This window comes from Petaurus breviceps, unplaced genomic scaffold (genome assembly GCF_028583685.1).
Source record: "Petaurus breviceps papuanus isolate PSGF00001 unplaced genomic scaffold, PetGlider_PUasm1.0 90683, whole genome shotgun sequence".
NCBI lineage: Eukaryota > Metazoa > Chordata > Mammalia > Diprotodontia > Petauridae > Petaurus > Petaurus breviceps.
The window spans coordinates 6,304,207-6,321,402 of record NW_027187308.1 but is presented as its reverse complement, the minus strand read 5'-3'; the positions used below and the strand labels follow the sequence as shown (position 1 = coordinate 6,321,402).

The following is a 17,196-nucleotide window of genomic DNA, read 5'->3' as shown; positions in this document are numbered from 1 at the left end:
AAAAAAAAAAGATTCCTTGTTACATGTTATATATTATACATGTATATAATATATTATACCTATATAATATATATGTTATATGTTACACCTATGTAATATATTATATATAGTGTACCTACATTATAACAAGATTCCTTGTTACATGTTATATATTATACATGTATATAGCACATAATATATTATACCTATATATGTTATATGTTATATGTTACACCTATGTAATATATATTATATATAGTGTACCTACATTATAACAAGATTCCTTGTTACATGTTATATATTATACATGTATATAGCACATAATATATTATACCTATATATGTTATATGTTATATGTTACACCTATGTAATATATTATATATAGTGTACCTACATTATAACAAGATTCCTTGTTACATGTTATATATTATACATGTATATAATATATTATACCTATATATGTGTTATATGTTACACCTATGTAATATATGTTATATATAGTGTGCCTACATTATAACAAGATTCCTTGTTAGTATCTCCTTACTTAAAGTTTCTCCATCTCCAATTCACCCTGTGGCACTATGCTAGTCTTAGGGACAAGAAGTCCTGAGTTCAACCTCTGACATTTAGTAGAAGTTGACCTTTTGTTCTTCAGTTGTATCCAACTCTTCATGACCCCATTTTGGGGTTTTCTTGGCAAAGACACTGGACTGATTTGTTATTTCCTTCTCTAGCTCATTTTACAGATGGGGAAACTGAGGCAAATAGGGTTAAGTGACTTGCCCAGAGTCACACAGCTAGTAAGTGGCCGAGGTCAGATTTGAAGTCAGGAAAATGAGTCTTCCTGTTTCCAAGCCCAGCACTCTATCCACTGTACCACCTACCTGCCTTTTAATCAAATCTCTCTTACCAACCAAGGTAATTTAATTCTTGTCTCCCTTTCACAGGTTTCTCCATCTTTCTTTCCTGCCCTTCACATGTCCCTTTTCCTCAAGGAATGCTTTGCCCTGCCTATTTCCACTGTGGTTTCCTGCTCCTCATGCAAGGAAGAGTTACTAATAAAGTTTGGAAGAAAGTGCAATGATGCCATTACTCACCATCCTCTAATAAAGCAGGTCCAGAAGTCCATTCCTTAGGAGCCACAGGCAAGCCAGTCTGAGGTACTGCTGGGGTGACAGAATGAAGAGTGAGGCTGCTACCCTCTACAACATCTGGGGGAGAAGTGGACCCCACCTTCGAGGGAAGGGGTAATTCTGATGGAGACACTAACTCTGCTGGAGGCCTTTCTGATTTTGACCAGAGCTCACTGCCAGTGGATGAAAGAGCCCCAGAGATGGAACCTGGTTTGGTGAAATCAAGTGGTGAACTACTCCTGGCAGTAGATTCATCTGCTGAGGGCCATTCAGCTTGAAGGGTATTATCCTGAGGGGAAAAAAAGGCTGAATCATATCTTAGAGAAAATAAACATAGGAGGAAGAGTGAAAGTGATGCCTGCCTAATTAAATTTCCTTTCCTTCCTGAATTTTTTTATTATAAAGATAGTTTTTGATGGGTTGTTAAAACAAAGTCTACTGAACTTCAATTTTGTACTTATGGTGAGCTATAGACCTAAGTATATAATCACAGCAGGGGAGGCCAATTAACAAAACTGCATCATCTTGAGAGGTAGTTACTGGGTCTCCTTCCTTTTGAAATAAGGAGATTAGACTCAACAATTCCTAAGGTCCCTTTGAGCCCAAACATTCTAGGATTCTATTCTATTTAAAATTCTTTCCATTGAACCATGCTACTATCACATAAGAACCGGTCATTTATCTTAATATTGTTCATTATGATTGTTGTCCTTTGTTTTCAAAGAGGAAATGACATCACCAAGTTAGAGTCAAGATACACTGTATCGAACGGGTGTCTGATCAGACCAGTACAAGCTTAGAAAGCTCTACCACGGATTGAGCACAGAGTCTACATAAATATACAGAGTGGAAATGTCTCTAAATTTGTTTCTTACACATGTATTTTGTATCCACATGTGCATTGCATGTACACATATGTGTGAGCATGTATATATGTACATATTCATACATTTGGTTCACTAACCAAATTTTCCATTTAACAACCAAAAAATGCAGTAAGTATTCTTGAAAATTTAAAATTTAAGAAAAGTATTTGTTTGAAAAAGAAAAAAAGCCCACCTTGCTATAAGTATTGTGTGGGTGGGTGGGTGTGTGTGGGTGTGGATGTGTAAGTCCAGGCAAAAGAAGAAGAGGTTTTCTGTTGAGAAAAGGAGAAAAAAAGTTTAGAGGTCCTCTTCCTTTCTCTCCATTTTCCCTTCATGGAACTGGAAAGAGTAAACCTACTCAGATTTTTTTAATGGAAAATAAATGTCAAGGACCCAATAGTAAATAACCTATAAGTATCTGATGATAATAACTATGCTACAACAGCTTAAATGTATACAGAACTTTAAAATTACAAAGCATTCTCTATAGATTATCTCATTTGAGGCCCACAATAATCAAAACTTGACAAGGGATTTGTGCACCCAAAACCAGATTTGAAAAATTCTCATGCATTTTACTGTCCAGCACAGACATAGGGTAATTGCTGTCATGTGCATCTTAGCTTATCAAAAAAAAATTCTTTACCCCATGGAGGGTCATATTTTTCAGCGCTAAAAATATGTGCATTTATTTAAAATGTCTATCTATCTATCTGTCTATCTATCTATCTATATTCTATATCCATTCATGCTGTGTTCTGAGAGCTTTTTGCTTACCACTAAACTTGCTTCCAAGTGTTATTAGCTTCACTTTAAAGATAAGGACACTAAGGCATAATTAGGATAAGAGAGTAAGTGACAGAGCCAGAATCAAACACAGTTCTTCTGACTCCAAATCTAGTGCCCCTTCTACCACATCACAGCTGAAGTGTGTATTAATATAATGAAAATATATCATGATACCATGGACATGTGTTTGTTCTAAAAAGCAGAACATTTCTTTTCCACTAAACTATTTACTTATTTACCTTCACTACCCACCATTCCCATGCCTATTGTATTAGGTATATTTTTTATACCTGCAGGTTTTATACTCATATTTTTGCCTTATACAGTGTTGTTACCACTGTAATATTCCAAAAAATTTTACTGAATCGAGGTGATGGAATGACTCCTATACTAGGAAAATTACTAAGTCTTTAATGAAAACAAGCCTAAGTAGTAGATGTTTCCCCTCTCACATTTTTATGTGTGCTTATTATTCTAAATGCCCATTAACTGAATAATTTGGCATCAACAAAAAATTAAACAGTAACAATTTTATTCATACAAGAAAGATTTTAAAAGCAGGCAGAATACTATGTGAAAATAGTCAATTGTGCCTTTATTTTTGAAAGAATGAATGTCATTCATTGGTGGCAATGAGCTCTTCCTGTGCATTGGGAAAGGTGAATAAATACTTGCCAGGAGTTGCACCTCATCATTTAGTGTATGGATAAATGTTCCTATGGTAACTAATTCAACTCAAAACTTCTCCCTTCGATACATTATATTAGCAAGTTTAATATTATATTGGTCAGTTTCACATTTGTTAATGCCATCTAAAAAGCATACTAATGCTAGAGAATGCATTAACAAATTATTTTCCAACACATGGTGCCAGCAAAATGTCAAATACAATATTCCCAACATATACTCTTCTATAATAAAAAAATTTTTAATAGAATGCTTTTTCTATAAAAATTAAAACCTAATCTAAATTTCATTGGTATTATTTAGGGAATAAAATTGAAGTAACAATTTTCAAAATAAAATGAAAATAATGAAGTCGGTGTTGCACCACTTCTCTGGTGGCTGTGACCCTGTGTTTATTATTCAATCTTGAAGAAGTTTATAACTAAAAATTTGGCAATTAATACTGGGGCCACAGTAACTCATGAAAACATCTACTAAGAGACAGAGGGGTTGCAATCTACATTGAAAAGATGACCCCAACTAATGGAATTATAGTTCCTTCAAGTATTGAAATATAACAAGGTAAATGCCTGCAGACATTCTGTGGAGGAAAAGAGAAAAATCTTTAAATGAACATTTCCTTAGTCTGATACACAAGCATTTGTTAAATACTCTCTTAATATTTACAAGGTAGTCCCTGACTATACAAAGACAAAATGATAAGTATTTGCCTCAGAAGGAGGACACATTCTACAAGATTCATAGTTTCCCCTTTGTTTTCCCCCAACTAGTCATACATCCCTTCCTATCTCTCATTCTGCCATTCATCCAGTTACCACCACTTAAAATGCAAACAGCTCAGCACAGGAGAACTAAAACTCCACCTTATGACTCTGAAATGTCACCAAACTATAACCCTTCTCTAGTTGGAGAGAGCCAGAGGTTTTAGCATGACCAGAAGAAGCAGAGGAGAGAGGCATTATATCCTCTTATATCAACTCTCTTAACCTTTCTTTCCCTTTGTAAAGTGCAACCCAACCCTGCCACAGCCATCATTGATGGGGGTAAGTCATTATAGAGAAGAGGCCCACTTTCCTCATCACCACCAGTTCAGGTTGCTTCCCAACTGTTATGAACAAGTGAAAAAGTACAGGTGCACTGGGGGCAGGGGGTGGTAGTGGCCACACTCAGACCACCAGTCCTTCTTTCACAAAGCCCTCCCAGCCATTGTCTAGGGAGGCAATTCGTATGGATGAGAGGCCATCCACACCAATACTAAAGGAGCTCTTGATTCCTATCACCCTCCAGCTTGAAAGCTAAGCAGGTCAAACCACCAACACCTTAGACAACATCTTCCCTCAGATGCTGGTAGAGATAACCCAGGCCCCTGAATCCAAGAGTCACTGAAATAGCAACACTTTCAGTCCAATATCAAATAGCTCAACAGCAGAAACTGATATAATTTTATCAATGGAGGTGACATTAAAGAAGAAGAATTACCCTCTGTTTTGACTGATCCCTAAGGACCATGGGACCTTTCCATCTGACTTAGAGATGAAATTTTCATATGTGTAGTCTTCCCCCATTTAAATATAAGCTCTTGAGTGGAGGGACTGTCTTATTTTCTATTTGTATCCCTAGTGCTTTGTAGAAGGTAAGTGCTTAATAAATGTTGTATTCCATAACTCTTTGTAAACAAATATCCTTGCAACAATAATGTCCTAGAACAATGATAATCTATCCTGCTAGTCTGAGAAAATAAATTGAGCTTAGCCTCCAGTAAACTCTTGACAACATGACTGCAGATGTGTGTGCGTGGACACATCCCTATACACATACCCTCACATACTGAAGGTGAAAGGAGGAAACAACACAAGTTATAGAGAACTGCGTCCTTGGAAATAAGAACTTAGCCATGAGAACCAAAGTGCAAGGGAGTGTCAACCCCTTCACTCTTGAAAACCAGGCAACAGTGGCAGCAAATTTTAAGCGAAAGATAAGAGCTACAAAGTAGGAAAGTAAAACAACAGAGGAAACAATCATCTATTGTTATGACCAGAAATACTTGCTGAGAAGCTCTTGTGGAAATACTCAGAGGGCACAAAAGCAAAAATATTGGCAAGTAAATGTGAATCAGTCTTTCTTACCACATGGGTATGCTAGCAAGGCAAATTTCATAGAGTCCCAAGGGTTGTCATAGAGCACTAGAGTAATAAGGTTGGGACACAAATGGGGGGTGGGGGCAGGCACACAGATGGTACAGAAGAATACTCACAAGAATCAAAGGTGGAGACACCAGAAGGCTTGGGTTTTCAACATTCCAAAGTGGGTCTTCAGTTTGGGGAAATAAAGCATCTTTCACTAAAGAAAAAAGATATTGAGAAACATCTCTAGTTGACATGATCTTCATTCACTTGAGGAGCTAGCATGTGGAAGAGGTATAAGATTCATTCTGCTTAGCCCTAAAGGGTAGAATTACATGCAAAAGGTGGAGGATGCAAATTCGGAGACTCAAGACTCAAGGAAATTTACTCAAGGGGTAAACTCCCTTTAAATTAAAACTGTCCCAAAATATAATGGGCTGACTCGCACTCCTCCCTCCCCCACATCCAATCAGTTGTCAAGTCCTGTCACTCCTACCTTCATAACATCTCTCATAAGTGTCCCAGCACCCTACTGCAGGCCCATGCCACCTCACACCTGGGCTTTTGCAATAGCCTGCTCCTTGGATATCCATCCCTGCCTCAAGTCTGTCCTCACTCCAGTCCAGTCTCCCCTCCCCTCTCAAACTGATCTCCCCAAGCACAGGTCTGACCCTATCAGCCCCTATTCAGGAAATTCTAGTGGTTCACTATTCCTTCCTGATCAAATATAAAATTCTCTATTTGGTTTTTAAAGTCCTTGGTAAGATGGCCTCTTCTTACTTTTCTACTCTTCTTATACCTTACTCTGCTCTCCATAGTTTATGAACCAGTGACACTGATCTCCTCCCTGTCCTTCACATAAAACATTCCATCTCCTCACCACATTTTGGTGGCTCCCCCATGCCTGGAGAGCTCTCTCTCCTCATCCCCACCTCCTAGCTTTCCTGGCTTCCTTCAAATCTCAGCTAAAGTCCCACCTTCTATAAACACACACACACACAGACACACACACACACACAAAATGGAACTATCAGTTTTTACTACAAGGCTCCTGAGAAAGATACTAAAGATATACATGGATTGTCATAGTTGTCACCCTCCTTACCATTGATAACCTGAAGGGAGTCAGGATCTGGCTTCAAGGAAGAGTTTCCCAGTAAGAAATTCCTGGTGAGGCTTTCAGCAATGTAGTCTCTGAAGTGGTTAATGGTATAAGGAGTAGTGGGCTTATCCTCACGTTCCACAAGGCCATGGTTTTCTACTTTGTTCGAATGAAGGTTAATCATTTCCCAGGTAATGTTGCTGATGGCCTCACTTTCAAATGTGACAGCATAGCGAACATCGATGCCACTGAGGTTAAAGAAGAAATAAAAAGTTAGCTCATGCCCTGCTCATGTGCATATAACACAAGGGGAGAGCTTAGTTACCAGGACATTACTCTTGCTAGGAGTGGCATTCCCTAAAGAAAGGCAGTCACTGTGGCATTATAGAAAGAAGGCACACTGGATTTGACAGTCCGGAGATCTGGGCCTGAATTCTGGTTCTGCCACTCAGTATCTATATGACCTTAGACAAGCCACTGCTCCAAGCCTCACTTTTCTAATATGTAAAATGAGGAAGCTGGAGTAGATGACTGAAAATGTCCCTTCCAGTACTAAATACTAGAATCTGCCAAAGAAAACAGAAGATGTAGGTTTCACTCTCAATGCCATATAGAACTTCTGTATACTTCTGGCCAGGTGCTTCCTCTCCTTATGCCTTGATTCCACTCTCCCAATGCTTGACAAGGTCCAGCCATGTTTCCCCAAACACTAGAAATTATGACTCAAAAAAAATTGGGGAAGCTCTGAGGAAGTTCCTGATATGATAACTGAAGTGTATTAAAGAGAACTTTTCCTTCCCACTCTCATTTCCACCCCACCACACTCTCACCATGGTGCTCAGGCTTTTCCCTACCACCATTATATACAGTGCTTCCTTTATCAACACCTTTATATCACACCTAATTCTAGAGTCTCCAGGCTTTAATATCAGTACTTTTTCTCTTTCTCTATCAACTTTTCAATGCCTCTCCTTTCCTTAATTAAATAAAATCAAAAAAAGATGTTCAGATTCTTCTCCCTTTATCAATGCTATGAAAATGTGCCCTGCCTTTTTTTAAAGGAGAAAGGATATAGAACATTGAAAGTCATGAAACAAAAAATTTTTGAAAATTACTTGTCACAGGCTACTATAACTATATTTCTCATGATATCACAGCTAAATAAACGTGGAAGGTTGGAGGGTGGGGAACAAAAAGAAAACCAAAACCCAGAAGGAGACAATGAGTTATCTTTACATTTCCTCATTTGTCCATCTTTAAGTGACATGCCATATGAAGGTAATAATCCCTTCAGTGAAAAAGTAACATTATGATACAGTTGGCCAATTATTTTTAAAATAATTAATATCAAACAATTAATAGACAAGTCAACACTTCTCTACTCATCCTGGCTCTTGAGACAGGATCTGTGACAGAGAGATCTAATGTCAATAAGTCAATAAATACATCATTTTTTTTTCCATGTGAATTACAAAATCTTCATCCCACGATCATGTGCTGATGAAGAGTTTAATACATAGCATATCCTTAAAATGAATAAAGCATCAATTTAATAATAAGCTTGAGTTCAAACATTCTAAGAATCTGTGATGCTAAGTGTAAGCTCTACTTTATAATAGAATTCTATTCAATTAGTCAAAAATTTAAGAACCTTTTGTCTGAAGAACATTAAGCAAGGAGCTGCAACACTGTGTCTATATCCATATTTTGCTTTGCTTTCATTGAGGCAGCTGTGGCTATTTTATTTTGCCAAATGAATATGCTGATTCTTGTTTAAAAGAAAATCCTCCTTTCTAAAGAGATGAAACTAGCCTGCAGCACTAAAATTACATTGGCAAAAGTTATCAAGGAGAAAAGATGGAAGAAGAACCTCTCAGGTATTAGTTTCATTTGCTCAGGCATATAGCTTACTTACGAGCTATTCCCTTAAGGATATAACTGTTCCTTCAATCTGTGTGCCTTGCTTAATTCATCTAGATAAGCAAATTAAATTTGTGCCAATCGAACATATTGTGCGATTAGCATTGAAGTATTTCCTCTGTATATAACATTAAAATATTTCACGTACACAAAAGCAAGCATTTAATTAACCTTCTCCAATTTTTTTTAATATTTTATTTTTTCTAATTACATGTAAAAACTATTTTAACACTGATTTTTAAAAAATTGAGTTGCAAATTCTCTCCCTTCCTCCCCTGCCCCTTCGTTGAGAAGGTAAGCAATGTGATATAGTTTACACATGTGCAGTCATGCAAAACATATTTCCATATTAATCATGTTGTGAAAGAAAACACAAAGAAGAAAAATAAAAAGTGAAAACAAGTATGTTTTGATCTGCATTCAGACTCCATCAGTTCTTTTTCTTGAGGTGGGTAGCATTTTTCATCATAAGTTCTTCAGAACTATCCTAGATCTTTGTACTGCTGAGAATCGTTAAGTCATTCACAGTTGATCATTGTATAATATTGATGTTACTGTATATACTGTTTTCCTGGTTTTGCTCAATAAATCAGTTCATATTAAGACTGAAGGTTTTCCTGAAAGTTTCCTGTTCATTATTTCTTATATCACAATAGTATTCCATCACAACTTGTTCAGTCATTCCCCAATTGATGGGCATCCCCCAATTTTCAATTCTTTGCCATCACAAGAAGAGCTGCTATGAATACTTTTGTACCTAATGGTCCTTTTACTTTTTAAAAATCTTTTTGGATACAGACCTAGTAGTGGTATTGCTGGCCATGAATAGTTTTATAGCCCTTAGAAATATAAATACCTTTGATGGATTAAAAGTGAGCTACCTATGGGCAAAATACTTGGAGGTGAATTGTTCTCCATAATTGTTCTCCACAATAGTTGATCAATTCACAACTTCACCAATGCATTAGTGTCCCAATTTTCCCACATTCTCTCCAACATTTGTCATTTTCCTTTTCTGTCTTATTAATCATTCTGATGGATGTGAGGTGATACTTCAGAATTGATTTAATTTGCATTTCTCTGATCAGTAATGATCAAATAGCATTTTTTCATATGACTATAAGTAACCTCAATTTCATTATCTGAAAACTGCCTATTCATGTCCTTTGACCACTTATACTTCACTCTTGCCATGTGTGTCCACCTTCTTTTCTGGTCATACGGCTCCTTGATAATGTTTGGTTGTTTTTTTTTTACTCAGTTCACAGGTAATTGTCTCAGAACTGTGCCATATTTTGTGTACATGTCATTTTTATACACTCAACCTGGTTATGCTCAATATATATGTCTTTCTACTGTCCCTTGTGTCACTTTTAATTTTTATTCTTCTGAGAATGAAGTGTTTCATAATACTAAATCACCAGGGAAATATTGGTGTTAAAAAGATGGAATTGTGAAGGTTCAGCCAACTGGAGATCATTAAAAAATTTTCTACTTTACCAAAGCCATTTAGTATACTTTTGTATGAATTTCTGTTTCTATTTCATAGTCCATCCATAGGGACTTACAAGACATAGATTAAGTTGATGTACTGCTTATCCACATTAATATCTATATAATACATGGTTTTTGTCTACTTTTTTTTCTTGTATAGGTGGTTTGACCACTCTCTTTCAAATGACTATATTTCACGGAGGAGGTTTTGTTGAGTTCCAGGCCTTAACATAACCAGTAGAAAGAGAGCATTTGAAGGCCTTCATCATCAATAGGGAATCCTTCAGAACATACTCCATGGCACCAAAGTCTCCATTTTCTATCTCAGTTGATATTGATATTTATTAAACAAAGTTATCTCCATTTTTACATCTATAACAAAATCTATATAATTGTATGATTTTAATATACATGTAAAACTGAGGCTAAAAGACCTATCTATAGGAGACATTCCATAGAGAATGCACTTTGATTATTAATTATTTTCACCATTATTTCATAGTGCATGGCCTAAAACTAATATGGTCTCTCCCTGGAGCTTCTGGTGAGAGAAAATTTGCAAATGCAAGCAGATTTATCTTAAACTGATGCTGGATGGTACACAAGTTAGGAATCAAGAGATCTGGGTTTAATGATTGGCCCTTTCATTAAATCATCATTTAATACTCTTGCCTCCCAGTACCTCCTTTTGACCTCTACAAAGCAAAGTCTAGCTAAGAGACACTTGGAAAGAAAGAAGTGAAAATAGGTACTACTGCCATTTTGTTGTTTTTTTTGTTTTGTTTTGTTTTGTTTTGTTTATCTCCTGCTAACAACATACCTGTTAAAGCCAAGTTAACAAGTATTGGCCAGGGTTGTATTTTATTGCCAGCACAATACTCAGGCACCATCTTGTCACATTTTTGCATTAAAAAAGTACAAAATGAGAAAGACTCAGGCATCAGGAAGAAATTAGTTGTAAGGTTCAAGCATGATAGCTCTGAGCTGACTGATTTCTGACTAGCCAACAGGAAGTAAAGATGTCAGTAGGGAGGTGATAGCTGGTCTGTCACAGCTCAGGAAGGGAAAGAAGTCAGATATAGGCAAGAATGAAAGGAAGCACATAAGAAATGGAATACAGGCAACCAAATAAAAACAATATCAGTCTGAAGAAAACTATGCTGGCAAACTACACCCTTGGCAACTAGAGTACCAACAACTAACCAACATCATCCTTCATCTGCCTGAATTCTATGAAACAATTGCTATTCTCCAGATAAACAAGTATTCCCTGGAGCATCAGCTGGGGAAGGGTTCATTCTGAGTCAAGTTGCAAAAAGAAGCCTTCCTTATCCTTCCATCTCAATGGCCATTATAAGATGATTGACATATGTAGATGAAAAGGCCAATGAGATGTTACATCATTATAGGGACAACCAAAGGTGAGGTTGTTTTGGAAAAGACTCAGGAGTCTTTCTTCTCTCGTAGTACTGATAACACTTAGCAAATCCTGAGGCCTGGAAATGATTTGCTTGCTGATTCAAGCAGGATATATAGCCATTGGTTCTATATAAATCTTACTTCAAGTAGCATTTCTGTTGTTTGTGCAAGTAGACATCCCATGAATGTGAGTGCTATGTTGCACATATTACTAGATTTTGAATCACCTCCTTAACTCATCCTACTCCAACATTTCATCAAAGAATGGTGAAAACCCTGGATCCTCAAAGGCTATGATAGCAGAATGTAAACTCGGGAAGATCTTTAACTTTTTTTGTTTGTTTGGTTTGGGGTTTTTGTGCCTTTTTTTTTGGAGGGAGGAAGGCAGGGCAATTAGGGTTAAGTGACTTGCCCAAGGTCATACAGCTAGTAAGTGTTAAGTATCTGAGGCCAAATTTGAACTCAGGTCCTCCTGACTCTAGGGCCAGTGCTCTATTCACTGTGCCACCTAGCAACCTCTGTTTGTTTTTAAAGACTGGGAGTGATAGGAGACTTGTGTAGACAATACCCCCAGGAATCCTGCAATATATAGGCACTGGGCACTGAGAGATTAAGTAGTTTGCCCAGGGTCACAAGGTCTAGAGGACTTGAATCCAGGCCTTCTGACTCAGAGGCATACTCTTTTTCTATTGTGCCTTAGATGCCTCTTGACAGAACTTACCAAGCTGACAAAGCTTCAGAAACGGGTTAGGAATGGACCACAAGTCTGTAGTGCAAAGACCATCCTAAGTTAAGAATGGAGACATTGTCCACCATCGGGTTAGTCTCAAGACTGGTCATCAGTTGATTTTTTTTTCCACTGCAGATACTCCTTGAAGGCTAAGACATGGAAGAGGTATAGTCTGTAGTAGTGAAGAGATTACCCCAACAATGATTTCACAATTCTTTTGCTATATACATTTATACATGTGAAAGGTACTGCCCCTTTCACACATTAGCAGTTTGGTTTTTTAAAAAAAGACAGAAAATAAACTTTTTTGGAAAAAAAAGTGAATTAAATTAACTTGCAAATTATATAAATTGCTATTCCTTTCATATATGACCAGTTCGGTAGTTGAAAGAGGAAGGAAAAGAATTTGTGCATATAAAAACAATGTTTAAAATTAGCATGTGAATAGGTTTTTTTCTATTAAAATGTGACAGATACAGATTATTAGGAAGACCAGACAGACAACTGAGAGAATCTTGAGGACAGAGAAATGACTTAGGCTACAGGGCACTGTCATCCCTCATCTTATTTACATGTCACTCTTTTTAGAGTTTGAGAGGGTAAAACTCTCTATAAAGTAAATTGGATACATTTGGACACCCTATGTAGATTAAATAACTACTACTGGTTTCATGATTGGACAAGAAAATGGCAAATCACTTCAGTATCTTTACCAAGAAAGTACCACATTGAGATCACAAAGAGATGGAAACAACTGAAATGACTGGACAACAACAAATTCTATCACAACTAAGGAAGGCAGAGATAGCGTTTAAGACATTAGAAGCTCTGAAAAACCCAGCAAGAGGATGAGTTGAAAAGATGCCAGCAGGAGCAATAGCTGACAGGAAGTCTTCAGCTTCGTTTCTGAAGGCTGTTGATTGGAAGGGAATCATTGCTTTAAGGATTAAAGACTGGTAGCCTCCTGACTGAAAGAGAGCTGAACTCTCCTACAATTTTTGTTATTGCATTTTAGCACCATGTATAGGCTGAGAGAAGTGAAGTCTCTTAGTAGTGCCAGATTGGCTGGCCCATCTGGTTTGAGAAGGGGAAAGATAGGAATTTGCAGTTGTTTTGCTATAAATCTCAGAGCTAATTGGATGATACAGCATGTTGCTGATAAAGAGCTGGATGGGTTTGCTTGCATTACTCAGAAAAATTACACAGAAATATTTATAATTGTATACCACTATAAATACTTTCATTAAAATTATATACCACTATATATACCTTCATAAAAAGTAAGTTAAAGATAAAAATTAACCAAGTAGGCATATTTCCATTATGTTCTCGGTTCAGCTATCCAAAGTAATAATTTATTGAAACAGTAGCAGCTGTCCTCTTTAGAAACTGCTGGCATATTGAAATTTTCAAAATGGCCAATTGGATCCTCACAATTTTGATCCCAGGAACAATGTTGGGAATTTGGAGAAGGGCAGAGGGAAGGGATTGCTTTTACATCCTTTGATGTTCTAGGCACCAATGATAACAACTATTGCACAAACTGATTTAGTAGAGTATCAGTGTAGTGGGAAACAGAAGTTAGCAGGGTGAGGAGGCAAAAATCAGCATAAATAGGACTTTTATAGGGTCAAGAGACTTTCCCAAGATAACTACCACCCTTTAAATTCGATGGACATTAACGAAAGCTACAATCTCCTTAGAGACCTTCAGCAAATAGAAGTACAAGTAGAAACTAAGGAGGGCAGAGACAGCAAGAAGAATTCCCCCAACAGATCAGGGTGTGGGGAAATGCGGGCTGGCTAGTTCACCAGCAGACTTCCAAAATGCATGTATAACTTTGCAGCTCTGAGTATGACAAATGACACTCACATTTTTTATCTAGTTCAATGATCTCCATTTTTAAAAAAAATGTAAGCCCCTAACTTTAAGAATTTTCCCATTCTAAATGGGCATGCTGCTGGGTAGAGGAGGATTTCCACAGGGGCATCTGACCATCTGCGACAATAGATTGGACCAGGGTTTGTTCTTAACTGACCTGAGGGGTTTTGAAGGAGGAAGTTTGGGAGTTTGCAAAGCTGTAGGAAAGGAGTGGAATAAAAGAGTTGGTAAAAAGTAGGTATGGTTGTATTGCAGCCAGAGGCCATAATTAGCTATCATAGAGAGTCTGGAATGGGATTGATCTTTGCTACCCTTCACTTGGTAGTTGGCACATTTCTTGAGGCAGTAGCATCAAAGCCCTACAGAAAGTCCTAGCTTTCCCTTTAGATAACACTAGTCAAGCTCAATTCTTCATCAGTCTCCTATTATATATCTCTAACAACCTGAAAACAAAAAGCTGGTCTCTCTCATCAGTCTCCTCTCTGATCTTGTGAATATCTAGTTTTATTCTACTTTCATGACCAATGCAATGCTGCCTAGTGCTTCTAACCTCCAATTAACTTGTTTCCATAGTCCTAAACTTTACTTGCATGGTAACTTTCCCATTACCTTTCCCTCCCCATTCTGGGTACAGAAGAAGGTTCACAGAACTGTAGTTTTAGATCTGGAAGGGAACTATTCCAACCACCCCATCTATTCCAGCCCCCCTCATTTTAGAGAAGATTAAGTTATTCTTGCCCAAGGTCATACAGAATAGCAAGTAGCAGGCCCAAAATTCAAACTCAACATGATTATTCTAAATCCAGAGCTCTGTTTACTACAATTCTAATGCCATAAAATTTACCTGAAAATCAATGAGCAAAATGGAAAGGAAAAAAGGGCAGCATATATGATCCAAAGTTTATGTAATACAAGAAAGAAGGAGAACCAGGAAGAAGACAAGGAGGGGGAAGAGAAGAAGAGGAGGAGGAGGAGGAGGTGGTGGAAGAGGAAAAGGAGGTGGAAAAGGAGGAGAAGGAGGTGAAAAAGGAGGAAGTGGAGGAGGAGGAGGAAGAGGAAGAGATGGAGGAGGAGGAAGAGGAGAGTGAGGAGGAAGAGGAGGAGAATCTGTGGCTATGAAGAAATCACTTTCCAAGGAAAGTACCAATACCTAAGAAAAACCAATGGAAAAAAATTTGAATGCAATAATGAATACATAAAGAGATTTCTTGGGGTTTTAATAACAGTTAACATTTATATTGCAATTTTAGTTTTACAAAGTAATTGACATAACTATTTTATTTGTTCATCGTTTAAAAAAAATCCCTGTGAAGTACTATTATTACAACTGACAGGAGAGGAAACTCAAGGAACTTACATTGTCTAAAAAAGAGCTAGAAATTGAGGGGGAAAGGAAAGAAGAGGAGGAGAGTCTGGTTAAGTTATTTTGATCCTCCTAAATATTACTCCTAGGTTCCTTCTTGAAAATGGATTCTTTATACCCAAGTCTGGGTTTGATTAATCAAGGATCATGCTAAGTGGCAAATTTAGTTCAAAGAGTAATAACTGTCTGCTGTGATACAGAACTGTTTATCCATGCGTTCCTGGGAGAAATATAAATAATAGAGACTCCTTGTTGTTGTCATTGCCTCCTACTTTTCCTGAAATTTTCTTCCTCTTCCTGGAGTTACTTGCTTTGCAACTTCTAGGTTTTCCAGGCTTACTCCTGATTCTCAAGACTTTTTCATCTTTTCCCCTCCCTCTCAATTTCCAGTTCCTTTTTATAGAGTATAAGTTCCTTGAGGATAGGGGCTATGTTGTACCTTGTATCCATATTCCCAGCACTTATTTTGATGTTTGGCATACAGTAAACAGTTAAAATAAATGTGTTATTTATTCATCTATCTACTTTTGTTCCAGAAACAGTCAATACCAGCATAAGTTACCAAAAGATACTCTACCTGACATTTTCCTGAGGCAACCTGGAAAAAAAAAAGTAAACATGTTGAACAGAGTTGAAAACTTCATAATCATATAACATTTGTCAAAGTATTCTTGGCACATTTTCCCAGATTTTTTTGAAACATTTATTTATATCACTCAAAATGTCTGCTTATCAGGTAAGGACGAATTCCTATAGTATGGAAAATTTGATCAGAGGGAAAAGAAAAAATATTCTACATTAAAATGAATTCCTTGAAGGTTTATGTGAAAGACTGGAACACTAAAAAACTGTTAGTGGAGTTGTGAATTAGTCTAATCATTGTAAGCTCAAAGTCTATTTGTATAGGACTCACTTCATTCCTGGAAATTGATGGCTTGAATGCTCCACACCTGAAGGAGTGGTAGAGTTGGCCAGATTTTCTCCAATTGAGAGAAAAGAGATGCCAGGCTTCTGGCTTACAGATTCCAGAGAAAAGACACTGGATTTCAGACCTTTTTCAGGTCCCTGAAGGGTGAGAAAGACTCTGAAGAAGCCAACATGTGGAGGAGCTAACAACTTATGTTCCTATAGACTTCAGGGAATTTCCCCTTGTTTGGGGGACCTTCTTTCTTGGTTGAACTAAGATATTTCACTCCCAATAGGAGGGATCATCCACTTTGTATATTATCTGGTATATGTTCTCATCTGTATACTCTGTCTGATTTCTGTTTGCTACCTGCTTGAATAAATAGGTTTATTTCCTATTTGTTATATATGTTCATTGTGGAACTGACATTTGAGGGAAAGGGAATCAAGTCTAGCTTGAGGAGTTCTTTTCCCATTAAGGAAGGGCTCAACTTGAAACAAAAAATTATTTCCCCTATGCTAACAAAATTCAAGGAGGAAGAGAGATGCAATTCTATCCTTATATCCCTTTTCTCTGAGGAAAGCAGAGTGGTCACCTCTGGCCCCAATCTCCTGCTTCACCTCCTGATAGGAACTCAAATCTCCTGTGGAGAAGGGTGGAAGATACCTAGAGATATCCATTCATACTTCCCTGTGAGCCATATCTAGACAGAGTCCTATGGGTACACATAAACTCCATAGACACAAAACATGCCACATATACCCCCTTATTGTTGGAATTTATGCAAAGGAAGTGACTAAAAT

General features: G+C 37.3%; 1 protein-coding gene across 1 annotated transcript in view; it reads right to left on the bottom strand.

The window, feature by feature from the left end:
• The window catches only part of IMPG2 (interphotoreceptor matrix proteoglycan 2), a 106,413-nt gene that overhangs the window by 21,073 nt on the left and 68,144 nt on the right, over window positions 1–17,196 (bottom strand). Inside the window, exons 10-13 of the mRNA XM_069065292.1 lie at window positions 16,064–16,084; window positions 6,683–6,927; window positions 5,709–5,794; window positions 1,077–1,401 (exon numbers count right to left, since the gene is read on the bottom strand). Coding sequence (XP_068921393.1) covers window positions 1,077–1,401; window positions 5,709–5,794; window positions 6,683–6,927; window positions 16,064–16,084 — 677 coding nt within the window. The remainder of the gene's footprint in view (window positions 1–1,076; window positions 1,402–5,708; window positions 5,795–6,682; window positions 6,928–16,063; window positions 16,085–17,196) is intronic.